This window comes from Ylistrum balloti, unplaced genomic scaffold, assembly GCF_031769215.1.
Source record: "Ylistrum balloti isolate Yb309-2 unplaced genomic scaffold, AGI_CSIRO_Ybal_v1 Utg369562, whole genome shotgun sequence".
NCBI classification, from domain to species: domain Eukaryota; kingdom Metazoa; phylum Mollusca; class Bivalvia; order Pectinida; family Pectinidae; genus Ylistrum; species Ylistrum balloti.
Window position 1 is genome coordinate 760,421 of NW_026781862.1, and position 27,516 is coordinate 787,936.

Below are 27,516 nucleotides of genomic sequence, written 5' to 3' on the forward strand. Positions count from 1 at the left end.
TACATGTTGCACATCAATCGTTTCAACAAGGGAATGCTTATCAAAGCAACATTCAAAATATGTCCTTTTTATGATCATTATATGATCTCAAACAAGATACGAACATAGTTTGGAAATTTTGTTTGTTTAGTTTTCTAAGTTCATTCTAGAGGTGTAGTGAGGCAGCATGGTGTCATCCTATTTTTATGAAAAACTTTGTCATATTTCATACTGTATCACAAATTGTGTAAAACGTAAGTGAAAATTTCATTGTCATTTGTAGACTGACAATTCATCTGCTTTCCAAACCACTTTCCATTATGAAATTCCTTGTGTTTGCAGAGATCATAAAATAATCTAAGATTTACCTTTTACACACAGTGTAATACAGGCACAGATATCATACTAGTAAATCGACCAACACTTCATAATTGAGTGGACCCTCTCTAATTTCTGTACAATTCCATAATCATGCAACCACATTTAACTCCAATCTGTCTTTGTGATCAGCTGTTTGGATAATTAAGATTTACTATTTTGTAATACAGGACGTCATACATAGGTTTTGAAGTGCCTATAATTGTTAAAATTTTCACCATACACGCTTTCCTTCTAATTCAAAATCCGAAATGTTGACAGGTTACTTTAGTTGAGAGTTTAGTTACTGTAGAACAGGTATTATTATTGTGAGGTTGAATTTTTTTCTACCCATCTTTTGTTGTTGTGTTGTAAATAAATATTGCAGAAAATTCAATTTGGATAAATTTCCAATTTTAGAATTGTTATGAACAAAAGAAGTGACACAAAGTATACTGCTATTTACAAATATTCTAGCTAAAGCACAGACTTACTAGTAAATATGGTATATATAAATAGTATCACATTTACATGTTAATATGGTTCAGCAAGTTAAAAACTTGAAATATCAATTACATAGATATATTGAAATATAAAAAAAATATATAAATCTGACAAAAATAACCTGTTCTACAGTAAAACTGATCACAATTTATAACAAGCATTGGTCCCATGATGCTTCAGGCGTATCTGATGATTTAGGTATATCCCATGATGCCTCAGATGTATCCCATGATGCCACAGATGTATCCCATGTCTCAGATATAGACCTGAGGCTGCTGACCAACAAATCAACAGGTGACATGTCATCTGCAAGGAAGTGTGACCAGGTAGCTGCCATGTCGACATCAAAGTCACAGAAGAGTTCTTGGTTATCTTCCAGCCCAAAAAGATGTCAATGAATGTGGCTTCTTGTCCTGTGTCTCGATTCGTTAGGTGATCCCCCGAACATAAATTTAAAACTGAAACAGAGACAAAGAAACAGTTATCGCAAAAATAAACAAACAACAACACATCATGCTATCAACAAACAAACACCATGAAAATACTGTTTTCATTATGTAAAAGAAAAGTAGAATTCCTGGAAATTTTTTCAGTCATAACTGACACAAAATTGAAACAATATCAATTTTTAATGAGGCATAATCCGAACAAAACTTTGCCAAATAAATCAAAGTAAGGAGAAAAATAAATGTGTTGATACCAATCATGACAGATAATTCAGCCTCTTGAATTTATACTCAGTAAAAGACATTGTACAATCTTTGAAATCATGCTTCTAGTCAAGTATAATACTGAACCCAGTCTTATGGTCAACAAATATATTCTCTAAACAAAGATATCTTTACGACAAAACATAATATTTTGATTCTCATCTCTTGTTTGTAATCTTTCAATTCCAAAATCTCACCCTGATAAAATGAGTGCCACCTTAAGTACAACAAAATTTAGTGATAACTTTTATCAGGTAAACTGACTAACATTAATCATTATACTTAAACACATTAATATTTCGAGGAAAAATTCTGAATAATCAAGCAAGGAAAAAAATTTCATTTGTTAAAGTACCATTATTTCATCAATTATGGGTGTCTACAAAATTAGTAGCCATACTGGAAATGAACAGGTAGTGATGTTGTTGTAAATTCAAGATTCATAAAAATTCTGAACACAATTCAGTACAATGTAGTCATTATACATACACATACCGATATCATATCTGGTAATAACAGTGCTTTATTAACAAATAGATACTTTATGTCCATTTAATATTTCCAAAGTTACTGTCAGCTACTACATCTAAAAATAAACCAATAGAAGTATTCCAAATCTCCATTGCTGTCTTAATCAGAGTTGAACACACTCTTGTTAAAGTACGTGTACAAAGTATTGTGTCGATGACATAATTAAGCGAAACCTAACTTAACACTATACTTGTGTGAAGACTAAAGAAAAAGTAACAGTTTCTACTCCTGATGTATGGGTGTTTACTTCTCCTGAAATATCAGTCAATACACCATAGTTATCCTTAAGTAAGTACACAGGCCCAGCATACCCATTCTGACAGAAGGTGGGCTTATTACAGGACACAAAAAATACCCTTTTTTGTAGTTCTACTGAATAGCAATAGACATATATGGCTTATTCATTGATCACCAGGCATATGGGCTTATTGCCAAATAATTAGGAAGTAATTTAATGAAAAATAACAGCTAAGATCAAAGTCGTTCTATTGTGTGAATAAACTTTTAGTTTGAATTTTTTTTATACTTATCTAGGTAACATATCTTCACTAATGACAGAAATATTTCCTGGTGATGAAATTACTATTTTTAAACCTCAGATAAAGATGACACCAGCAACGTTTTGCTGACTAATCCATTTAATAACACTCCCTCTAGCCCTGGTCAATTACATGATGGACAGAGGCCAAAATGCATCTGTACCTATATAAAGTAATGGTGACCAGTGGGGTGATGTGGGTTAAGTCAGTAATGGTGACCAGTGGGGTGATGTGGGTTAAGTCAGTAATGGTGGCCAGTGGGGTTCTGTTGGTATGATACACTAACAGAGAGAGAGGACAGTCCCCCTGCTTCTAATGCTACTCAAAGCTTTGATCAATATTTCATGGTTGCTTGTGATATTAGGAGCTGCCATTAGGCTAGCCTAGAGTGACAAAGCAGCACTCTGGAGGAATGGCTGACTGACACAAAGTAATCAATGGTACGATCACATACTCTCATTAAATACACATTCACTCTATTTGACTTCAGCGATCAACAGTCTAACACTTTACAGAGAAATCGTTACAAATAACAGCACTCCTACATCTCTATTATAATAATGGTTATTCCATTACATCTATTATGCTAAACAAGACCATTTCTATTCTTTGTAGTGTTGAGTCTATCTAGTCATCTACTTATGAATCAATACTACATAATCAATTCTGATTTAAAAAAACCCTGAGAAATATCTTTAGTTTAAACACATCAACCCTCTATATGTACAACATTTTCCTCAATAAACACAGAGATATCTGACTCTTCACGTTTAATTATAACAAGTAATATACTGTTCTGGGAACTGTTCCATAATCATGTGACATAATCTTTTCTACCTTCATATAAATTGATTGTGTTGTGCATGCTTAGCTACATAATTACATAATACACATTCCAACTAAAATTCCATTGAAACCACATGTCACACATCAGCAGCCTCACGAGGCAGCTACTCAATCAAATGAGAAAAAAGAAGTTATGATCCTGCTTAGAATGTCACATTACATTCACTGACTAAGTTTCATTAAAATCACACAATATTTCCTTTTTGACTGACCATAATCCAACCATAACAGTTAAAGAAACAAGAGGTCAGGTCATCTGATTATAAAGACCTATATATGAAATAGGTCAAATTGGCCTAAAATAAATTGCATAACTACTCTACACTTACACAGAAGGCATTGTTGATTCATAAAACTATTTCTGCAAACTTGAAATCATATTCTTTGTACTTGCTTCTACACAAATGGCATTCTTTGTGCATGTTACTACACAAATGCTATTACTCCAGACCTATTGCTTGCTGAATAAGAAATTTTAAGACATCAACTCATTTAACCCAAGATATATAGGTCAAGGTCAATAATATTAATAAAACAGTAGCCCTCCACCCACTTATAATGAAAAACCATTAACAACAGCATTTGACCCTGTGACCTTGCAAATGAGCCAAGGTCATTCACTTTAACAAATGTGGTAGCCCTTCATCTCATCATGCTACAGACCCAATATCAGCACCCTGGCCCTTCTAGTTATTGAGAAGAAGTCATATAAAGATTCTAACATATCTGACCCGTGTGACCTTGAAAGTAGGTAAAGATCATTCATTTTAACACACTTTGTAACCCTTCATTTCATCATGCTGTAGTTCAAATATCAGCACCCTAGACTTTTGGTTTTGAGAAGAAGTCATTTGAATGGAATGTTTACATATCACCGTGATGGACAAAACATGATGACTATAGGTCATCCTGACCTTTGTGCTCAGATGACCTAAAAAGCCTTTTGTACTCCACTGTTTAGTTTCATTCAATTTTGACCAGGAAACCTCTACAGTGGGAGGAGGTGGGGAAAGAATAAAAAGTCAAGAACAATAGAAAATGTAACATAATTTCTGTTTGGTCATTTAACTGATATTCATATTGACTGATTTTCACCTTGAACTTTAGATCTTAACCCTGACCTTTACATTGGTCTCTGCTGATTGCTTGTCAATCATTTGAAACAATAGTAAAAAATCTCACAACAAATGGTCATCAGGACTGTTTTAACATTAAAGTAATTTGGTGAATACCTTGGAATAGTAAATTATTCAAAGATTTCCAAGCCCAAATGAGAAAATTGCCAATTTAATTGAGGCTCAAAGTCTTGTAAAGGAAAAGAAAAATGTTGCTGACATGAAAATCCTGGAGAAATGGAAAGAGTGTGTGAACAATATAGAAAGCCCTGCTATTGTAGAAATAACTTTGCTATAGTCATTTTATCATGTTTTAAATGATGAAATGTATTTTGATCGAAATATCTATCTGACAAGACTATATCAAAAGACTATTGATGCAGTCTTTTTTGACCCCCAAATCCATCAAATTTTAAAACCAATAATTAAATTCCTTAATCACAGTGTTTCAAATTAAGAACATTTAATACATGTATGATATTATCATTGTTTTTTATAATTACTGTAACAAAAGAGTACAAACCTGCATCCAGGCCAGTATGATTAGTGGTATTATGCCTCGATCAAATCAAATATATTTCATGGGGCAGACTTAACGTTGTTTCTTTTTTATTATCACAAATATCACCTCTGAAGCAATGCTTTTGATAAACATGCATTCATATTTCATACCGCATGTCTGAAAACGTGTTTCAATCCAATCTAATTACCACTGATTTATTGTAACATGGTTTGACTATTGTGACCTTGATATAAGCAGTCATTGAGCGGCTCTTTCATTTCCCCTCCATGTTGTCATGTTCATTATAACATTTTCATTTCGTGAGCAGATATAACAGAGAAATCATGTCCACTATTTTGCAAGATAAAAAGAAAGTCATATTAAAAAGTGTACTTTACAACAAGAATGGAACTCCTGAAAAAAAAAATCAATGTAAAAAAGAAAAAGGTCCAAGCAAATGACAACCCATCATGCATAGAGGTGAATTGGTGAACCTGATATCACAAATAAAACTGAAACCATGCAGAGTCAGAGACTGGAATCCAGCCACTAAAATAAGGGAAAAAGTCAAATAAAATAAAACTGAAGACAGCAATGAGAGTTAGGCGTGACAGTGTTAGTGTGACACAGTGTGATTTGTGCAGCCCAACAGTTCACTTGTATGTTATAAACATGGAGTTCCAAGGTGAGCTTTAAGACACTGAACATGATACTAAGTAAAGCCTATCTCACATCTAAATGGCAGAATACATTATTTTCAAGAGATCAATGTCAAGATTGAAGTGAAAATAATAAAGAAAATTCCTTATTGTGATGTTATGAATGTCGTATTTAGTGTTCGAACTAGAGGCTCTAAAACAACAAAAATTTCTACCAAGACTTACCAAGAATTTATAAATGGATCCCATATGGATTTTTTTTTCATGAGGATCATTTTAAACACGTTTTACAACAGAAAAATTTCCTGGGGTTCAACAAAATTATGGAAACCATATCATGTCAACCTAGGATTCACAAATGTTTTACTGTGGTGCAGCTCTGAAAGGTCACCTTTGTTTGTTCATTTAATGTACAGATATTTATACACAAGACAACACAACACAATAGTTTTACAATATAATACCATTTTGGGGTAAATGAAACTTAATCTGAGACTTTCTCAAATGTTGTTACAAAAAAAAAACAAAAAAATAGCCCAACATGCCTAAATGTTGTATACACAGAAGGCCAGTTAAGTTACCCATGCTATTTGAAACAGAAAGAGAGAAGATGGGAAAAGAAAAATCACTTTGATATTTAAAAGAGATGATAATCAAAACCAAAGCGGGAAGATGCAGTACTCCACAAGCACAGAGACTACCATGGTCAGACAACATTTAGTCTGTATAACACATACTGTGACAGATGATTATATTAAAGATGGTTAGAAGTCCAACTCGGGCAGATTGAGTTTTTCCACCAGTCCAGTAAAACTGTAAATAGTAAGTATAGCTGTATAAGAGAATGTCAACAAAACCACAGGGCCTGTTCTTTTATGCAGACAAACCAGTGCATCTTTTTTATTTTAAATATAAACATCTGACATTGATCATGAAGGACCTGCAGATATTAAACTGCAATACAGACTTGAAAGTAAAATGTAATCACATGACCCATTTTATTTCAGCCAAAACAAACAACTGTGGACTATTCAGTAAAACTGTTTAAGCCGTGACAAACAAGAATGGCCTGGGTCAAATTTTGTTTACAATGATCCTGTTTACCAACACCAACCTGACATGGTTATAGAGGTACAAGGCCGTGTTGACTGAATAAACACCACCTATTTACATCATATTAGCGGAATCGTCATGTCACTACTGCTTAACTATTTCATTGTACACATATCTTATCTTCAAGAACAATTCATATCTTGTTTATAGTAGAAATCCTGAATTTCTAGAAATTATTCATTCCTGAAATGATAATGTGGATTTCTAAACTTTACACCATTAAACAATATCATCTTCTCCTAATGACAGGATCATTGGCCGATTTTAAATATCCAGTTATCAAAACTATGAAAGAGCCAGTTTTTTCTGGGAAAATGTAAATATTTGTGTGAATCTTTTTTCACTTTGTCATAATGGATTAAAGTAGGACGGACACTCTAAGATCTGTAAAACAATGACAATGAAGTTATACTATCAAAATGAAATGTGGCAGCCATCTTGTTTTTTTTATTAGTGTTAAACTTAACATGTAAAGAACCTATGGTAACTTATCATTAAAATCTGAGAAAAGGTTCTCAAAAAGTATAAGAAACTTAGATAGTAATATTAAACTTCAAATTCAAGATGACTGACTAGAAAAAAAAAGTTCTTCAAATAAGCCTCAAAATTCAACATGTACAACTTCTTCACAAGGAATCTTTTGCATCCCCCAAGTGCTTCAAGAATCAGTTATGAACATATTGTCAAAATGACTCAACTATGGGTAGTCCTCTCATTTTTGTAATTTAATGTAGTTTCAAATTTTAAAAATAAAAAAAGAAAGAAATAAAGAGATACCAACAAGCTTCAAATGAAATTTCAACAAAACATTCTTTCAAGTACCTTTAAAAAACATTATATGGCCACATGTTTGCCAATTCCTGAGCTGTCTCAAAATTAAACATGTTCCACCAGAATGACAATTTGATTCTATCTCAGTTCAAATCATGCAAAACTACAGACAAATGAAAACCTACAGCTACATACAAAAGATCTGAGAAAAACCTGTTAATATTAGTATTAACCACTGGTTGTACATGAAAGACTAATTGTACAGTCAACCAGACAAATGATAGTGGGCTAAAAATTGATACCCATCTTGAAAAGCTGGAAACAGGAACCAATTAAAGATGATAATGAAATCATAAAGAAGTAGGATATACATCTATTTTACATAATGGCTATCATTTAAGATAGAACAATGTCAGTATATAAATTACACATTAACCTGGATAGCCAAGGGTGTTGAATACCTTAAAAAGAAAAGTAACATATTTTCGGGGTTATAAGCCGCACTGGTATATAAGCCACAGAACTGATTTTTACCCATCATTTAAAATTTGATCGACATATTAGCTGCACTCCTTGTCTTACGAAGTGGTAACATTATATTGACAAAAGTTTGTTGATATAACAGACAATAATTAAACTCATTTGGCTTAGGTGCATTCACAGATATAGGGCCTGCCATTACCTACATTGTACTAAACAATCTCTCTATCAGTATCTGTACTGTTAAATGTTAACGAAGGCCCTTGCATGCTGACCAAATCCTTATAGTTCCATTTTTGTTCTTGTAAGTTACATGAAGCCATTCATATTGTAAACAAGCATGGTGGTTTTTCTAGAATTTGACCTATAACCCGATAACTTATCAATCCCAGGATGCAAAAGGCTATTGTAAACTTCTGCTATGGCTCCAAAATAACCATGAAAGTCCAGAAGATATCATTGTGATTCATATTGAAAGAAGATACGATTAATTAAATCAATGAGATGTTATTTGATTTCAATCTTCAAATCTTCCAGTATACAATTGCAAATGACGGTTCTAGACAATCTGTTTCAGTCACAAACACATGACAGGCAGGTACTCGTAAAAAACTCTGTACCGTCTCATACTGGTGTACTGGTACACTTCCTGTCTTTTTTTTTCTTCTTCTTTTTTTCATCCCTTTTTTTTCTTTTTTGTGCACAAATAAGCTGCACTGGTATATAGGCTGCCAGTCATGATGAAAAAAGGTGTGGCTTATTATCCAGAAAATACATCATAAAGCTTAGGTAGAAAACAACGTAAGTTTGAAGAAATCTTCTAAATCCAAATCTCCTATGTCTACAATGTGCTGTGGTGCTGGTGGTCTTTTTTTTCATAATTGGCACTGGAAATCTATTGTCATTTCTTCTATCAAAATTGGGTGAATTTTCTTGTCTATTTTTTGTGGAAGATTACATTGATCCTATCCAGAGATGGTTATACATTTTACACAAATAGAGAGTCAGAAATGACATGAACACACAAGTGAACTGAGGGTATCTTCACACCTTTGTTGCTGTTTTTGTAGTTAAATGGCGCTCCTCACAAATTGCTGGATATCTACTTCACCACTAAATATAGCTACAAGCTTCAAAGTTGGTTCAGTAAAGTAAGGAGTTTCAAAATACAATATTCCATGCTTATTAAATTACATGCAAAATTGATATGAATTATTTCATCAAAACACACATCTAAAACGTCTTCTGTCCTATACAATGTATTTGCAAACATGCTCACTCTCTATTTCCATGTCAAGCTAAGATATGGAAATCCTCAGCATTAATCACTTGTGGTGCCTATAATGTCTGAGGATATCTTCAAAGTCATTCTTTCAGGAAAAAAGTCATGACACCCATCATTCCAATCAACAGATACAACAGGTATACTCACAATTTACGGATTCCAGTCTCGCGTTTGAGGCCTGGGAAAAGTTTGTCATCCGGCTCCCTGTTTATAGGTCCTTGGACAGGTAAGTCTTCCTCACCACTGTAGGAATTCCTCAAAGTAATAAGAGGGATGTTTATATAAACAGATATTGTTACCGTGTGGTCAAAAAAGGTATGTCGTTATATACAAGGGGTAAAATTTTGAAATCTTAAGTTTACATCTTGTTCAATTATCTCTTTTTTTCCCTTGGAATTTGTCAAGATGGAGATCTGTCAGTATACAGATAATGTACCATGTTGACACAGTTAAGCTTAATACCAGGAGGTTTTACATCACAGGAATGACAATACAGACAATACAGCTGGGCAATGTCAGTATATAGAGGGTCCTTATGTGGTCAAAACAAGGTATGTCGTTATATACAAGGGGTAAAATTTTGAAATCTAAAGTTCTCATCCTGTTAAATTATCTCTTTTTTCCCCTTGGAATTTGTCAAGATGAAGATCTGTCAGTATACAAAGATTTTATAAGATGGATGTCGCAACCCGCTGAATTTAGAGAATGACAAATCTACAAAGCCTTAAATGTGAGAGTTATTTACTGAGCTGTATACAGTAAGACTGAATGGCATGTCCAGACATTTCAGTAAACAAGATTTATGTTATAATTCTGAAGTATGTCACAACAATGATGGTACTTATCTGGCTGTAAACAACAACAATATACCAATACATGGTTTACATTGCTATCTGTACATAACATGATAATGGATCTGTATTACTTTAACTATTAATAAAGAACAACATATTTCAACAATTACATCATTAAAATGAATCACATTCAAATATAACCAACAAACAAGGACACAATGACAGATAAATGTAGAGAACGATATTAAAAAGGAAACAGATAGGAGGTAACTTACATTGAGTCAGTAGAGGTTTCAAGGCATGCATTGGCAGGGTCTGGATCAAGTCTGAAGAAAGTATAGGGAACATAAAACATCATAGCCACTCCAAACACATAACAGCATTACGTTAGTAACTGCTAAATAAGAAAACTTTAGAAAGGGTGAAAAAAATTCTTTAATATATATAATTATACAAAAGCAATGTGCTCAAGCTCAATCTAAAAACAAAAACTTTAGTAACACATGAAAAACATGTTTTTATCACTTTTTGCCTGTGAAATACTAGATTACTGACACCTGGGAAAGGGTCCCACAATGTGTCTGATTTTTAATTAGAGCTTGGATTTTACTCTGATAAAGCATAAATGCTTACATGTTTTACAGTATCAAACTACATGTACTCTACTATCAACAAAGTAAATATGTGTTGTTTTATAGAATGGCCTCTCTCTTGTAATTTTTATCCTATTTTACACTCAGTTCAAATCAGATTCAATTTAAAATCATCAGACAAAAATATTTATCTGTTAAAAAAATCAGAATGATCAGGCTTGCTTCCTTTTGATTTTTCTGGGTTGTAATGACATCACTTAATATTTTCGAGTAAATACTGAATATTTTAGGACCTTGACCATCATACCAATGACCTTGACTTTTGGAGAATTCTCATTGATAAATTTTGTTTCATAATGTTATAAAACAACCTCCATCCTGAGAGATACAAAATGTGACCTTGACTTTGAGCCCTTTGACCTTGTCTGTTGACATGGATCATAATGTCATGACAAAGTTTTCACCAGTGAAATATCAAATTTCTTTTACTTTGACCTTTGATCTGGTGACCTTGACCTGTTGTCTGGCGATTTTTCATTTGATTCTGATCAGCTTCGCTACCATAGTGTCACAACAAAATATTTCGGAATAAAACATTTTAAAATTTAGCCTTAACCTTTGCCCTGTAGCCAAAGAAACTTTTCATTGGATTTCAGTCATGTTTGCTTCATCATGATAAAAAAAATTCACTTGTAATTCATTTATATATTGTATCTTTTGACAGTACATTCCCAGTTCTAATTTCAAAACCTTATATCTTGTTTTGACCTTAGAAACTTTTCAAATGCTAATAGTACATTTGCATATCACAGTGTATACTTATGTAAAATTCAGAAAGTTAGACCTACTGTAAAGGCCTTAATATGACGTATTTTTGATGGTATATTTCCTGTAATACTTTAAGTAACAGCAACAATGACCTTGAACTTCAGAACTTTTCAACTCTCTATTCCACATCTACATCACATTTTATCATCATGGGAAGTTTCAGTAAGTTTGGTCTTTAGATTCTGAGATAAAGTTTGAAAGCGGAAGTGCTGGTGGACAAATAAACAGATACAGTGACTACTACAGAGCATCCCCATCTCTATAAACAGCTTAAATAAGAAAAATATCTATATAGTAAATACTTGTATCATCACTGCATCGATGATTAAAATTTTACAAGTTAGTTAAGTTACATCACAACAGCGTGTTTTATATTAAATCATAAGTCAAAATAAACTCAATGTTAATATACTGTATACCACAAGAATCAGTAAACATTAAATAGGAAAAAGGATTAAGATACAACTCTGTCAAACAGGGAAGGTCAAACTATCACAAAACTTATAATCTCTGGAAAATGGTAACAGTTTAGAAAATCTAATCATATCTGACGCTCCTAATTACATCTCCATGATAAGTAAGATGACATGAGGACAGAAAGGCTCCTAATTACATCTCCATGATAAGTAAAATGACATGAGGACAGAAAGGCTCCTAATTACATCTCAATAAAAAAAATGACATGAGGACAGAAAGGCTCCTAATTACATCTCCATGATAGGTAAAATGACATGAGGACAGAAAGGCTCCTAATTACATCTCCATGATAAGTAAAATGACATGAGGACAGAAAGGCTCCTAATTACATGAGGACAGAAAGGCTCCTAATTACATCTCCTGATAAGTAAAAGACATGATAAGTAAAATGAGGCTCCTAATTACATCTCCATGATAAGTAAAATGACATGAGGACAGAAAGGCTCCTAATTACATCTCCATGATAAGTAAAATGACATGAGGACAGAAAGGCTCCTAATTACATCTCCATGATAAGTAAAATGACATGAGGACAGAAAGGCTCCTAATTACATCTCCATGATAAATAAAATGACATGAGGACAGAAAGGATCCTAATTACATCTCCATGATAAGTAAAATAACATGAGGACAGAAAGGCTCCTAATTACATCACCATGATAAGTAAGATGACATGAGGACAGAAAGGCTTCTAATTACATCACCATGATAAGTAAGATGACATGAGGACAGAAAGGCTTCTAATTACATCTCCATGATAAGTAAAATGACATGAGGACAGAAAGGCTCCTAATTACATCTCCAAAATGACATGAGGACAGAAAGGCTCCTAATTACATCTCCATGATAAGTAAAATGACATGAGGACAGAAAGGCTCCTAATTACATCTCCATGATAAGTAAAATGACATGAGGACAGAAAGGCTCCTAATTACATCTACATGATAAGTAAAATGACATGAGGACAGAAAGGCTCCTAATTACATCATATCTCCATGATAAGTAAAATGACATGAGGACAGAAAGGCTCCTAATTACATCTCCATGATAAGTAAAATGACATGAGGACAGAAAGGCTCCTAATTACATCTCCATGATAAGTAAAATGACATGAGGACAGAAAGGCTCCTAATTACATCTCCATGATAAGTAAAATGACATGAGGACAGAAAGGCTCCTAATTACATCTCCATGATAAGTAAAATGACATGAGGACAGAAAGGCTCCTAATTACATCTCCATGATAAGTAAAATGACATGAGGACAGAAAGGCTCCTAATTACATCTCCATGATAAGTAAAATGACATGAGGACAGAAAGGCTCCTAATTACATCTCCATGATAAGTAAAATGACATGAGGACAGAAAGGCTCCTAATTACATCACCATGATAAGTAAGATGACATGAGGACAGAAAGGCTCCTAATTACATCTCCATGATAAGTAAAATGACATGAGGACAGAAAGGCTCCTAATTACATCTCCATGATAAGTAAAATGACATGAGGACAGAAAGGCTCCTAATTACATCTCCATGATTAGAAAAGAGACACCAGGACAGAAAGGCTTTAAATTACATCTTCAGAATTAGAAAAAAAACCGCACGAAGGTAACAGAAAGCTCCTAATTACATCTCCAGGATCAGAAAAGTGACACAAGGTCAGAAAATTCTAAATACATCACATAGATCAGAAAGAGATGATACTTACTTCGGTTTGAATGAAGTAAGTTCCTCTTCTACTTCTATTAACTTTGTTTTCAGCTCATTCCTCTCCATCAACACTGTCCTCAGTTCATTGAGGGTAAATCGTGGACGGTTGGGGTCCTTCATATCTATCACCATTTTGCCAATAGTGCTGAGTTTATGTTGAAGGACAGCCATATTTTCACCCTCTAACTGATCCAGTGATGACGTACCATCCACATTACCCTCAGCCACATCTTCATTCAAAACTTCATCATTCAAGCCCTGAGGTATATTGTTTTCTTGGTCCTCCTACAAATATGGAAATAGGAATTATAATTGTTTATTAAAACATTTCACTCATTAAAAAACAAAAATTTCCAATATAAGTATACTGTTTAAAAGATAGGAAAAAATTATAGGATAGTGTTTTAAAGCTGACAATGAAAGTTAAAAAAATTACATACTGAGATAATTTTTTTTAAATGCTTCCAACACCTCCCCCATAAGCTAACAACATCTTCCAGTCACTGTATCTAAAGAAGTGGCAGACATTTTAATCAAAGCCTTGCTTGGAAACTAAATTAGTATAAAGGGTATAAAAAGCCTGCAACCTGTCAAAGAGGTTATCATTATTTTAATGTCAGCACAATGTGACTGATAGGTACATTGCATGATAACATTAACTCCCTTCCATTTTACCTTCAAAGTGACTGAATAACCTGGAAATGGATGTTAAACGTGAATTGATGACAAACAGATACAATATTATACATATAACAGATATAAACATTTAATTACCTTATGGTTTACACACCTTGACCCCTGCATTTTGGTAGAAAAAACACACAAAATATCAACAAATGAATACCTACAGCAAACACTACCTTGTTTTTCCAGTGTACTGGCATAAATACCTGTGTAATAAGCATGGCTATTTCCACTTATTTCCTTCAGAAAAACAGTTCACTATTCAAATTTCAGACAGTCTAAGAAAGCTCACTACTGTGCATGGGTTTTGCTAGTTAAGCATTTACACAACCAAGATTGAGAAAAAATACACAAATGATAGTCATATGCTATATAGCATTTTTCATGTGTTTCAGTGACATAGTAAAATTGATTTTGTCCAGAGTTTGGTGCAGATCCACATGGTTCGGGATATATGTGATGGACTTCAGGGAGTTTCCTATTTTCAAATCATTATATTTTTTTAATGTAATTTTGAATAGCTAAGAAGTATTGAACAACTTGCATTTAACTTTACTGGCTGATAGTGATAATTGTTTTTAGCTCAGATCGAAGCACATGATCAGTCTTACTGTGGGAGAGACCAGAGTACTGGGTTGCCTAGCTAGCTGGTGACAGACATTTGTGTTACCACTATGCCACCTAACAACCCCATCAACAACATTAATTATTGTCTAATACACTGAGATACTGTGTTCATTTTTTAAAATCAGGGATGTTTATTAGCAAAAACAAGATTTCTAAGTGGCAATCCATGACTAGACTAGGAGTGACCTAAACACTCACCTCTGCACTAGCCTCAGACAAGGTGTGTTTTCGAATGTTGGCCTTTTTCTCCTCCTCAATGGCTTCCTGTTCCTTAATAACTTCAGCGATATGCGTTATCTGTTGTTCCTTGTCTGCTAGTTGAGTCTCTAAGTCCACTTTTTCCTCTAGTAAAGTTTTTGTTTGTTTTTTATGGGTATTGTTCTTTCTTCTTAATTCAGAATTCACTTTCACTATTTGTTCCAATTGTGATTCCAGCTGATAGTAGCAGAGATAAACAAACAAAATGTTTATCATGAAAAATAATCAATACAACAAGAATGAAAACTGTTTATTCTGTAGCATGAAAAGTGAGAAAGCTATTTATTGTTGGTTTTATTTTTTAAGATGTTGATCTTATGTCTGTTTAGGAACAAGATATGAAATATATATATTCTTATATGTTAAACATTCTTATGTCAGCATTTTTCAGATGTTGTTAAATTGACATAAATAGTAAGTTACATCATCTATTATATGGCTTTGTCTTGAGTGAAAATAATAGAATGTAAGTCATCATCTGCAATTATTGATTTCTTTGGTTAAAATAGTGGAGATAACAGTATATCTAGTAAATATAAGGTAGATAACAACACCTAGTAAATTCAAGGGAGATAACAATATATCTGGTTAATGAAGGGAGATAACAATATTTCTGGTTAATAAAGGGAGATAATAATGAAGGGAGATAACAATATATCTGGTTAATGAAGGGAGATAACAATATATCTGGTAAATATAGGGGAGGTAACAATATATATGGTAAATATAGGGTGGTAATATATCTGGTTAATGAAGGGAGATAACAATATATGTGGTAAATATAGGGGTGGTAATATATCTGGTTAATGATGGGAAATAACAAAATATCTGGTTAATGAATGAAGATAACAAGATATCTGATAACAATATATACCATTCGGATCAGATGAACTAAAAATAGGGGGATAAGACAATATATCTGGTAAATATAGGGGAGATAACAATATATCAGGTAAATATAGGGGAGATAACAATATATCTGGTAAATATAGGGGAGATAACAATATATTAGGTAAATGAAGGGGAGATAACAATAAACCAGGGGAGTAATATGTTTGGTACATAAAGGAAAGATAAAACTACCTTTAGTAAGTATACAGGAGATAAAAATACCTCTGGTAAAATTCAGCCAGTAACAAATATCTTCTGCAATTATAGGGGAGATAACCATACCTCTGTTAAGTCAAGGAGAGAGAAATCATCCATTCTACTTACTGCTTCACAATCTGTTGACTTCTCCTTTAGATCTTGTTTTGTTTTTCTTAACTCTTCCCGTTGTTTGTCAACCGTTTCTTTTAACTTCATTAGCACTTCTATCTCTTTCTCTTCTGTCTCTACAAATGAATAGACAGTCCATGACATTGAAAAACATATTCAAACAAGATAACGATGCGTGTATATGTGTATTAAATCAAAAGAAAATATCAAGGAAGTTAACATGAAAAATGTAACCTTTCAGTGCCATAGTAATTTCATTACCATCTAATGATATTATTCAAAGAATTTTTGAACTTCAAAAAATTCATAGTAATATAAATATGTAAATTTTCTATTAATAGACACTCAAGTTTGTGTTGAACCATCTCTATAATCTTATGCAGCAAAGAAGTTATAAACCGATCCCACGTCTTAAGGAATATTCCATTTAAATAATCAAAGATAAACAGAAGGACCCCATTTAATCGGAAAAGAATACCAGTTATAGAGACACAATAGTGCCAACCATTCACACTGAAATAACTGTCAATTCTAAAGATTATCAATGTTTGAACTATGAACTTCATGCATATCTGGTGCAAATAAAAATTTTGTAAAACACTATTTTGCACACAATATGATCTACAGGAACAATGCAAATTAACCAAATCACTGATCTTTACTGACAAAATTAAACTTATCTGATTGACCTACTTTTCGTAACCTGGGCAACCTCATGAGCCATGGTCTGCTGCTGGTCATTGAGTGCATCTTTCATTCGACGATTATCCTCCTGCAGCCGTGACACAGACTTTAATAAGTCATTTGTTTCCTTTCTCCATTCCTCCTCAATTTTCTCCAACTCCTGAATAGGCAATTATATGTACATTTGAACACTCTGTGATAATTATGTCTGTTGTTTTTTGTTTAAAATTAAATGCATGTAGAAAGTAACAGCAGATAGATAGTTTATTATATGTACCCTGTGACCTCCAACACTGAAGTCTAGCTATAGTCTGCCCTTTAGGCAGATTTACAATATTGGCCTGTCTGACCCATCAGAACTTGACCCTTCTGAGTTCTTGATTACAGTCTCGGATGTGGACCAATTGATTAAGTGACTGTCTAACCAAAATTCCTTTAATGACTTTTTGTGAAAATTTTATTCTAATGCTTAGATATAGCTCTGCTGCACTTTTCAACTCAAATAAATCCCCTAAATTCTTACACCTACCAGGAAGATCATAATCAATCAATTGGTACATAATCTCTTACTCTATCTGGTAGTATCAAAGTTATTTCAGTTTGGTGATTTGAAATATTAAACTTATGTTTTAATATACAAGATAGGAGAATGCTTATCACCATATTGCATTAAGTGGCCAATGGTATTAGTTCTAACCAAAACCAACAACAAACATACGTTATTATATATACATGCTAAACTACATGTACATGTATGTATCTGGTCATTAATCTGTGATCATCTGTCCAGAATGCCCTCTAGCACCTGATGGTTGAGATTTTATCAGACAGATTGCAAACCAGACATTTGACATTTTGATAGGCTATGTCTGGTATACCAGACATCTGTCTGTCAAATCTGAAACTCCAGCACAATCTGGTACAAATATAGAGGTAAAACATCTATATAGAAAAATTAAATTGTACATCCTAAGCTGACTATGACTTATGTAAAAATCATCTTTATTTTCAAAAGGAAGTTCAAAATTATCAGTAGATAAATAATTTGTTTAAACTACTTGACTAATCACTGATTGCAGGGACATAATATGGATGGATAATAACATGAGCCATGAAGCCTGCTCTTCTACATATTGTTCTCTACTGGTAACATTATCTACATATGCCCTAATCATATCTTTGCTGGCTGGAATGACAACAATAATGTATAAATATTGATGAATTAGATTGACCAATCATACAACTGACACATTTCAATCAATTTAAAGATGATTTTCTTCAAATTTTGGGCTGAAAGTCTTCAACATAGGAATGTATTTCAGTTACAAATATACAAAGTTACAAAAATACAAAGTAACAAAAAATGACACAAATTTTGTTATAAATAAAGAAAATGAACAGAAATCACTTGTCACAAAAGTGAGCACAATCAATTTAAAAATTATTAAGCTTTCTACTAGTTTTTATTTTGAATAAAATAGCTATGTACTTTTGGAGAAAAATAGTTTTCAAACACAATAATGCTAGTAAACTTATATTTCTTCACTACTGTCATACAAAGAAATATAAGCAATCTCTTGTGAATCCATTTACGAACCTCTTCATATCGCAGTCTTTCTTGTTGTTTTTCATTTTTTTCTATTTCAAGTTTTTCTATCAGAAATTTCAAATCTGAAATCTCACTAGTCTCTTTTTCATATCGGGCAGCAAGTGTCTCTAATTGTTCTAAAGATTTTATAACTTTAGGCATTAAATCTGTCACTGCATCAACGCCATATCCTTCGATCAATTTTTCGAATTCTTTTCCAATCACTGCGGCTTGGTCGTACACATCTACCACAGATATAGTCTCTATTGTTTCTTCTGCCATTATATCTCTTCTTTCGATATAAGGCTCCATTTGATCGTCAGCATCATACGATATGTCCTCCTTTATGTGAAAATGTCAAAATCCTTCCTCCTACAAGCACCTGACTGACCGACCCATCGATTCGACCAAGTAGCTGAAAAGCTTTGAAGTATTACGTTATTAGATGCGTTCAAACGTTTCTATGTCGGAGACTACTGAAAGTGTCACGCCTTCTATTTATAAATAAGTCTTTCGGAAATGTTCTAGATTGTACATAACGAAATACAGATCTGTCAAAAGGATCTGTTCGGTAATGTCTACTTTTTTCGTTACATATTTGCAGACGTTGAAAAAACGACCAGGACATGATCAGAATGCAATATTGAAAGCATCTTATTACCAATCATGATTTTATGTTAATATTTTTTTATTGCTTTTCCTCTTTTAAGTTAAAAGTAAAGTTATTGAATAAAATTCGAAAATTAAACAGGAAATTTTGTTTGCCGCGTTTTTGCGCCTGCGCAGTCGGTAACTTTACGTGGCATCCTGTTGCGTGTGGACATACGTGTTGTCACAAAACCGGTACAGTTAGACAAGATGAACATTTTATCAAATTTCTTGGCAGTTCTAGTCTCTCTGATATCAATTAAATCAATAGAATGCTATTTCGTAAGTATAGATGCACATGCTGAAGAATGTTTCTTCGACAAAGTGACTTCAGGGACGAAAATGAGCCTGATGTTCGAGGTTGCCGAAGGTGGATTCTTGGATATTGACGTGAAGGTAATTAGTAACACAGAAATAAAGCAAGATAGAAAAATAGTCAATAATCAGAATCTTCGTATACACAAGTTCATAACAGAATATTTGGAGGTGCGTCATTACCTTATTGTTGTCGAGAGGTCCAGGGAGGTGAATGCTTGTTTACTTGTGTTTACTAGTTTTGTACCTGCCTACAATACCTATTTGTCCTCTATATATCAGAAATATATCTTGTGAAGCCACTGTTTATTCCGGTTACTGGTCCATACTCTATATTAAAGTAATATATCATGGGATGATTTTCCCACAGTTCCATCTGTTTTCAAATTGATGCACGTTTGTAGCTGTTATCATGTTATCTGGTAGGCTGTTCAATACATCAGTTACTCAGTAGGTAAAGCTGGACTTTCTTAGATTTTTCCTGTAATTGCATTTCAAAAATATAAAGTGCTTAGATTGTCGTTCGTTTGTAGTAAGCCAGTCGTTACACTCTTGTTGCACTACTCTCTTAGAAACTTAAATACATCAATCATATTCCCTCGCATACCACTGAACTTTAAAGATGATAGATTCATCATTTGTAATTTTTCTTTTTATTCATCATCATTTAGTACCATATATACTCAAGCAAATAAGACCTGCACTTCATGACCAGAAAATGTTAAACTGCAAAGTTAAAATATTAAAGGTTGGAAACTATTCTTATAGTCCAGAAAATGTTAAACTGCAAAGTTAAAATATTAAAGGTTGGAAACTATTCTTATAGTCATTATGGTGTTACATTTCATAGATAGGACTATTGAGCTGCATGATCAATTAATTAGCTAGCATTTGATGCAGTGCTATCCATGATTTGTATTTAACATAACTATGAGCGTGATAAGTAGTTGGATGATGGCCACTTTACAACAGTCATGTAGACAGGGACTTGTAATAAGCTTCTGGGAGAAGAGGGATTGTATGGTATACTCTAACTAGTGAAGGGGACCAAAAGAGACAAATTCATAATGAGTGAAAGATGTGTAAATTTAGTTTGTATTTTTAGTCGTGTTTTCCTTATAGGTAATTTATTTGTTTTCATTATGGTATCATAGATGTAAAAACTTTGACCAAATACTGATGACTTTTCTAACTGTGACAAATTTCTCTCTGGTATTTCATTGATCCCCGTAATGAGTTATAGCATACTGTGCTTAATTTGTTAAGTATATTGTCTTCCTAGATATACGGCCCGGATGGAAATGTTATTCATCAAGGAGACAGAGAATCCAATGGCAAATACACATTTGCTGCCCATATGGATGGTGTGTACAAGTACTGCTTCAGTAACAAGATGTCCACCATGACCCCTAAAATTGTCATGTTTACCATGGATCTAGGAGAAAAACCAAAGGAGATGGACACTGCAGACACAGATGGTGAGGGTCAGTGAATAGTTGATCTAATTTGTAATCTTTCAGCTTATCTTTGGATTGGCATAATACCTTGTCTTTCCTTTTGAAAATTAGATTAAGCAAAATAATTTGTCACAGATGTTCACAAAATGAAGTCTTTTCTTAAAGAAGCAGCTGGTAAATTATTCATTATTCAGGTCTGATACAATAACATTTGACTGATTTCATATAATTGAGGCATAAATTATGTATATATACAATGTAATGTAAACAAGAATAAGTTAGACAAGTGAGTGAATGAAGGGTCTACAGTAGGGAGCATTGTAGCCAGAACAAAGAATGTAAAATACTGGTAGTAATTGCTCATTCATGATTGAGGTGTAGATAACATGTTCTTATATTTGAAGAAGGTTAAGTGCACTGACATTTGAAATGTTCACATGAATGAAATGTATGGTTAATATAGTAAGGAATTCAAGGAATTTTAATTTTTACTCCGCTAATACATCATTATAAATTATTCATGAGGTGCTTCAAGATTTACGAATAATTTGGGGGGGGGAGGTGTAAAATTTCTAACTTATCACTCCAAACTGATCTGTAGACATGATTAGTATAATTTTGACACTGTTTAAGACTAGAATTTATCTTTTGAAGACTTTCAGGATCTTTTGCTCATATATTGCGCATGTTCTTGATATTTTCAGCAAATCACCAGAAACTTTCAGAGATGATAAATGAGCTGTCAACATCCCTCACTGGTGTCAAGCATGAACAGGAATACATGGAAGTAAGGGAGAGAATCCATAGAGCAAGTAAGTGGAGCTTTGTATCCCAAATCACTTCTTACAAAATATTGTTATAAAACTTTACTTTAGTTGTGCAGGTTTTTTTTAATGTTTAGCTTATGCTGCCCATGAAATCATATCTTACAATGTCGTTGAAATCGTCATATCTGATACACATTATATTAACAATTTTGTAAATCTGACAGTTGTTTTTATGTAAATAAATTGTTTTTTCTTTTGTTCCAGTTAACGACAACACAAATTCCCGTGTGGTTCTATGGTCATTCTTTGAAGCTTTGGTGTTAGTAGCCATGACTCTAGGACAAGTATATTACCTCAAAAGATTTTTTGAAGTACGACGAGTTGTATAGGAAGCAGCTATTAGATAGGAAGATCACATAAATAAGTGCCCTTTTAGAACAGTGATGTCATGACAACCATATGGCTATTTCACTTCGCATGTTTAATACTTCAAAAATATTTAGAAAAATTGTGAAAGGACTGTTTAGGGCTCGTTTTATGAATAATAAAAGGGAAAAAAATGATTTCAATCAATTGTGAGTAAGTACAACAAGCCTCATGGTGATTCCATCATGGACAGGACAGTGTGGGTACAGCTTAAAAAGCTTTACTTTACAACAGCTGAGTGTATAGCGGGGAATTTCATTTATGTGCTTAATATGAATTTGTTAACGATACCAGTATTAAGGAAATTTCAAGGATTTTCTAGAACTTTTTCTCATAATTGATATCCCAGAGAATAGAATTTCCAATCTTTACCACACCGGTAATCTTATGAAAGAATGTGTACTATAATATCTCCCAATAGATGCTGTGCATTTCTGAATATTGAATTATGGTGATGCTAATTATGGTGTAGAGGATGATTTAATGCTATTGTCTTCCTTCTACACATGGCTACTGACAGATTCAATATACAGATTTGTTACACCCCAGACTGACAGATTTCTACAGAGGACATCTGGTTCATACACAAGAGAAATAGATCATAGATGTCTTTGCTTAATAACTATGTTCATCTGATGGTTATTGGTATGTTCCCCACAAAATGATATGTTTTAATTAAAATCAGCAGTAACATACATTTGTACATGGTCAATTTATTTTTTCATTTATATGTATCAAAATATCATGATGTAAATTACAGAGATTTTAGATATTTAAAGAAATGTGTATTAGTGCTAGTCATAGAAGTTTTCTAGAATTCACATTCAATATATATTTAAAGGGACATCACAGTTAACAAAACATTAGAAATTAAGTGAACATAACAGGTATGATACCCCCCAAATATATGCCTTAATTATATTTCATTGTTAAATATAGTCCATTTTGAATGTCTAGTGTGAATATTCAAGTTTAATAGGAAAGCCCTCAAAATATAGTCCCTATAATACCGCATGACAAAACAAGGCAGCCATGTTTGTAAAATGATGGTTGAAGCATTTAGCAATGACAGCTGTAATGAAGACTGTTATAATATACTTAATTAGTAATGTCTGTTCCTATCACATTATTGGTAACTTAACTTTTATTAGGTACCATCAGAATTTCCCCTTCTGTGGCCCCCCTCGAAATTCCAGAGATTTACATGTAGGCTAAGTAATAATTATGTTGTATACAACGATGTAGAACAAATTTGACGATTGCTTGTTCCAATTTGCTTTTCTAGAACAGTGGCAATTTATGACAATTGTTTCATTATTTGAAATATTTTAAACTGCCACACTAAATTCCTATTGTAATCCTTGGATTATCTTAGAACCATATGGCAACTCTTTGTTTTGTAGCTAATAATGTCTGTTTTTGTTTGTCACATCATATAGTAACAAGATTTTCAACTTGTGTACACTGTACTGTCAGTTCCTGATGAGATATGATGAGATTGTCGAGTCCATTTTATGTCATTAGAAGACAGGTTACTGTTATTGTGTAATCATTTCTTGTTTTAGACTTGTTTTTTCTGGACCGTATCTGTTTACACAGAATTTAGGAATAAAAGAAACAAATTCTTACTTCACTGTGATGTCCCTTGAGGTTTTTATTCATTTACTAGTATTTGAAGAGAATACACTACTTAGAGTTCAATATTTTTCTGTTAAGGAAATAAATTGCCAGGGTGATTTGGTTGTTGCATAAGAAGCATGTATGATTATGTATGTACAAGTAATGCCTTTGAAGTGACAGCTGCTAGAGGACATGTCTGATGTAAAGCTGTACTGGTCAGTTGGTAGCTGTACTTGTCAGTTAGTGGATTCTCTCAGTTTGAAAGATTTCACTATTTATTTCCTATTTTCTTTAAATTATTTTATGCTTTATTGTAATAATCCTTCAATAAAACATTAATTGTTGATATCAAATGTTATAGGTTTGGGTGTAGTAGAATTCTTCAGCTGGCAGGTTGTCCCTTATCCCTCCCATGCCTTTCCCCTCACCCTTCTTCCCCTACATCCATCTTTCATCTTGATTACATACCTTTCCTTCTAGTTTATGTCTGCTTTTGGGATGCAGTGTATATCTTTGTGGTTTTAAAAGTAAAGGGATCCATTTGAATGATGCTAGAAAAATCCCCAAACCCCATTTTGTGTGTATGTATAAAAAAGATAATAGAGTACAAGGTGTGTATGATAGTGAAACTGAATAAGTCCACTGGGTGTGGATACAAAAATAATTCAGTAATAAAAATGTAGCAAAATTCTTATGTATCCATTCTTTAAGGAAAGTATGCATACTTCATTTTCCCACTATGAGTGATAGTACTGTTGGTGTTGAAAGTTTCTTTAGAATCTTTCAGGTTTGTTTGTATGATTGGTGAGTGCAGATGGTAGAAGACTGATCAAGTGAGATTTATGTGTTAAGAGACAAGCTTAGGAGTGAATGAAGGAAAATGTACATAGTGAAACACTCAATAATTCTGAAAGTCTTAGACTATAATTTCTTTGATGTATAGTTTTTGGAAATCACAATGTCTTCTTCATTGATTGTCAAAATGTAACATTTGATCAAAGTTTAACATTGAAAGAATATTCCAGATTACTATTAGGAATTATACTTCTACAATTCAAAAGATACTCTCTGTTTGATTATATGAGTACTGAAAGCCCTCTGACTTCACTAATGCTCCATCAAGCAAGTTATAACTGTGATTGAAAGTTAGATAATGCACGCATTTCTGATTACTAAACTTTAAAAAATTTATTTTGAACTTTGAAACATATTTTCATAAAATGAATTGGTAACGAATTATTCAAATGATCATTTTTTTATTGAAAATTAGCACTGCCAATGTACTTTCCAAACTTATATCTCTATATGACATTTGACTATTAGAAACATCAATCACCTTGATATCAATATTTCTTATGTGATATGAGGAATGAAGATTTTGTGTTGAGTGCAAGAATTAACATTCGTTTGTATATTAATGATTATAATAAGACAAATATATCATTGTCCATGTCCAATCTATGTCAAAGTTCTCGGTGCACATTTTGATTCCATTTTGCGGGTGTGTTTTCTCCAAAGAGTAAAATAACTTAAATCTTGAATAAAAATTTTTAATTTCATCTCAAAAATCCAGTGTTTATTTTTATCTAACATCATCAATAGCTTGACTGTCCAATCACCATTTTCCCATGATCTGTCATCTGTCTGACCTTATACAATTTTGTCACATTTCCTCTTGAAGTAGGTGTACCAGGTGAACTTTTCTCAAACTGCTTACATAAATATAAGTTCTCTTTGTGCAGAAATAATTTTAAATGTCAAATGTAACCATACACATCTAGTGTTAAAGATGACCCTTCCAATTCAATAATTATTGAGAAATAGTAATAACAAACTTTTGTCCAATTCCAAGACGACTGCCTGTTAGCGATCTTGTGATGTATAGTTAAGGTATCCCCCCTATACTTGAGGTTCATCAATATTGCGACTTGTCAGCCATTTTGCTTTCCCTGTCTGTCCCAAAATACCATGTACAGCTGGGTGGGACCAGACCCCAGGACAAATTATCAGTTATGATTGTATTTATTTCCTGATGCTCAGCAATGCTATAGTTATTCAGTGGGGATCAAAACTGTTTTAAAGAACCAAAGATCCAAATGAATGGTTAATGATACAAAGAGGACAATATCCTGCAATTCCTGAAGAAGATAGATTTTACAGAAATTGATCATTTTTCCCTATTGGGGCCCCACCCTTTGGGTCAGGTGAATATGAAATCTGATACCAAACAAACTTTCCATTACAAATGGCTGAATAACATATGTGTAAATTAGCTGTGTATGTACAGAGAAGGCAATATTAACATATGAACTTGTCTCAATTTGTGATCTCTACCACAGGATGAGATAATATAGTTGTTAGAAATCAATGGTTCTATAACTTCTGAAAGGTAAATGATTTTGACATCATATCTGAGGTTATAACCTTGACTTCAAATTAGGAAAGGAAGACTTACCACATTAAAGAAGATGATGTTTCAAGTGTCCAGTCTCCATATTTTTATCACATTCATCCACAAAAACTCAGCATTTTCAGAAAGATGAATCAGTTAATGCCATGTCCTTCAAACCCAATGCTACTTATTCTATTGAAAAGATGTATATGTTTCTAGGTTTGGAAACTATCTGATTTTTAGCCCACCTTCAGATGTTGATATCAATCTGCTCTTAGTCCATTGTCCACTTATCCTTAAACCATTATCATTATTATTATTTCTTCAGGAGAATCTCAATTTCATATTCATATGTCTCCACTTGTGCATTCATGTTTGTCATCTCTATTCCATGATGTGGAGGGCAGGGAACTTGGTGTCTTTCTAAAGAGGTTTTTCAATGAGCACAATTGCCCATCTTCATGGCTAAATTGAGCAGAAAAGCATACTTGGTGACAGACAGCCATCTTGGATTTAGTTTCTGGTCATCATTTGAGCAATGTCAATTCTGTTATCAATTTAAAAAGTAGGATGATCTCTGGAGTAAACTGGCTACAGAAAGCCATCTTGGATTTAGTTCTGGATCTTAAGTTGTGTATATTCAATTTTGTGAATAAGTCCAACAAGAGGCCCACAGGCCTTAACGGTCATCCAACTATAAAGACCTATATATGAAAGAGGACAAATAGGCTTGAAATAAATTGCTCGCCTATTCTACACCTTACATAGGAGATATTGTTGGTTTATCCAGACATTTTCTGCAAACTTTAAATCATACTCTTTATACATGCACTACACCATTGCAATTACACTGCACATATTGCTTGTTGAAAAAACAAGCTTCTGGCCTAACATTAAGACCATTGGCCTTTCGGTTATTGAGAAGAAGTTGCTTAAGCATTTCAACACCTTTGACCCCTGTGACCTTGAAAGTTGATCCAATATTAGTACCCTAGGGCTTTTGGTTATTGAGAAGTCATTTTAATACAATTGATACCT

The 27,516-nt window shown here is 33.2% G+C and overlaps 2 protein-coding genes across 4 annotated transcripts; one reads left to right on the forward strand and one right to left on the reverse strand.

Annotated features, from left to right (window-relative positions):
- Positions 1–893: 893 nt before the first annotated feature.
- Positions 894–19,205, reverse strand: LOC132548998 (RILP-like protein 1). Of its 2 annotated transcripts, XM_060212941.1 has the most exons (8): positions 18,863–19,205; positions 17,275–17,425; positions 16,579–16,697; positions 15,304–15,540; positions 13,793–14,079; positions 10,461–10,511; positions 9,539–9,646; positions 894–1,298 (listed from the first exon to the last, which is right to left on the reverse strand). In XM_060212941.1, the coding sequence occupies exons 1-8, from the start codon at positions 19,163–19,165 to the stop codon at positions 1,232–1,234; spliced, it is 1,323 nt and encodes a 440-aa protein (XP_060068924.1). In that variant the 5' UTR covers positions 19,166–19,205; the 3' UTR covers positions 894–1,231. The 2 variants fall into 2 exon arrangements, with proteins under 2 accessions (XP_060068924.1, XP_060068995.1); XM_060213012.1 differs by lacking the exon at positions 10,461–10,511.
- A 462-nt stretch (positions 19,206–19,667) lies between these two features.
- On the forward strand, positions 19,668–25,654 carry LOC132545200 (transmembrane emp24 domain-containing protein 2-like). 2 transcript variants are annotated; one of them, XM_060208912.1, is made up of 4 exons: positions 19,668–19,897; positions 21,099–21,300; positions 21,978–22,085; positions 22,305–25,654. In XM_060208912.1, the coding sequence occupies exons 1-4, from the start codon at positions 19,712–19,714 to the stop codon at positions 22,427–22,429; spliced, it is 621 nt and encodes a 206-aa protein (XP_060064895.1). In that variant the 5' UTR covers positions 19,668–19,711; the 3' UTR covers positions 22,430–25,654. The 2 variants fall into 2 exon arrangements, with proteins under 2 accessions (XP_060064895.1, XP_060064965.1); XM_060208982.1 differs by having other exon boundaries at positions 21,099–21,294.
- Positions 25,655–27,516: the final 1,862 nt, after the last annotated feature.

Excerpts from the sequence above, each read along its gene's own strand:
- LOC132548998 (XM_060212941.1), bottom strand. The coding sequence starts at position 19,165 with ATGGAGCCTTATATCGAAAGAAGAGATATAATGGCAGAAGAAACAATA. Across the intron at positions 14,080-15,303 it reads TGTCTGAGGCTAGTGCAGAG|GAGGACCAAGAAAACAATAT; the intron begins GTGAGTGTTTAG and ends CCATATTTGTAG. Across the intron at positions 9,647-10,460 it reads GAAACCTCTACTGACTCAAT|GAATTCCTACAGTGGTGAGG; the intron begins GTAAGTTACCTC and ends TATTACTTTGAG.
- LOC132545200 (XM_060208912.1), top strand. The coding sequence starts at position 19,712 with ATGAACATTTTATCAAATTTCTTGGCAGTTCTAGTCTCTCTGATATCA. Across the intron at positions 21,301-21,977 it reads TGCAGACACAGATGGTGAGG|CAAATCACCAGAAACTTTCA; the intron begins GTCAGTGAATAG and ends TGATATTTTCAG. Across the intron at positions 22,086-22,304 it reads GGAGAGAATCCATAGAGCAA|TTAACGACAACACAAATTCC; the intron begins GTAAGTGGAGCT and ends CTTTTGTTCCAG.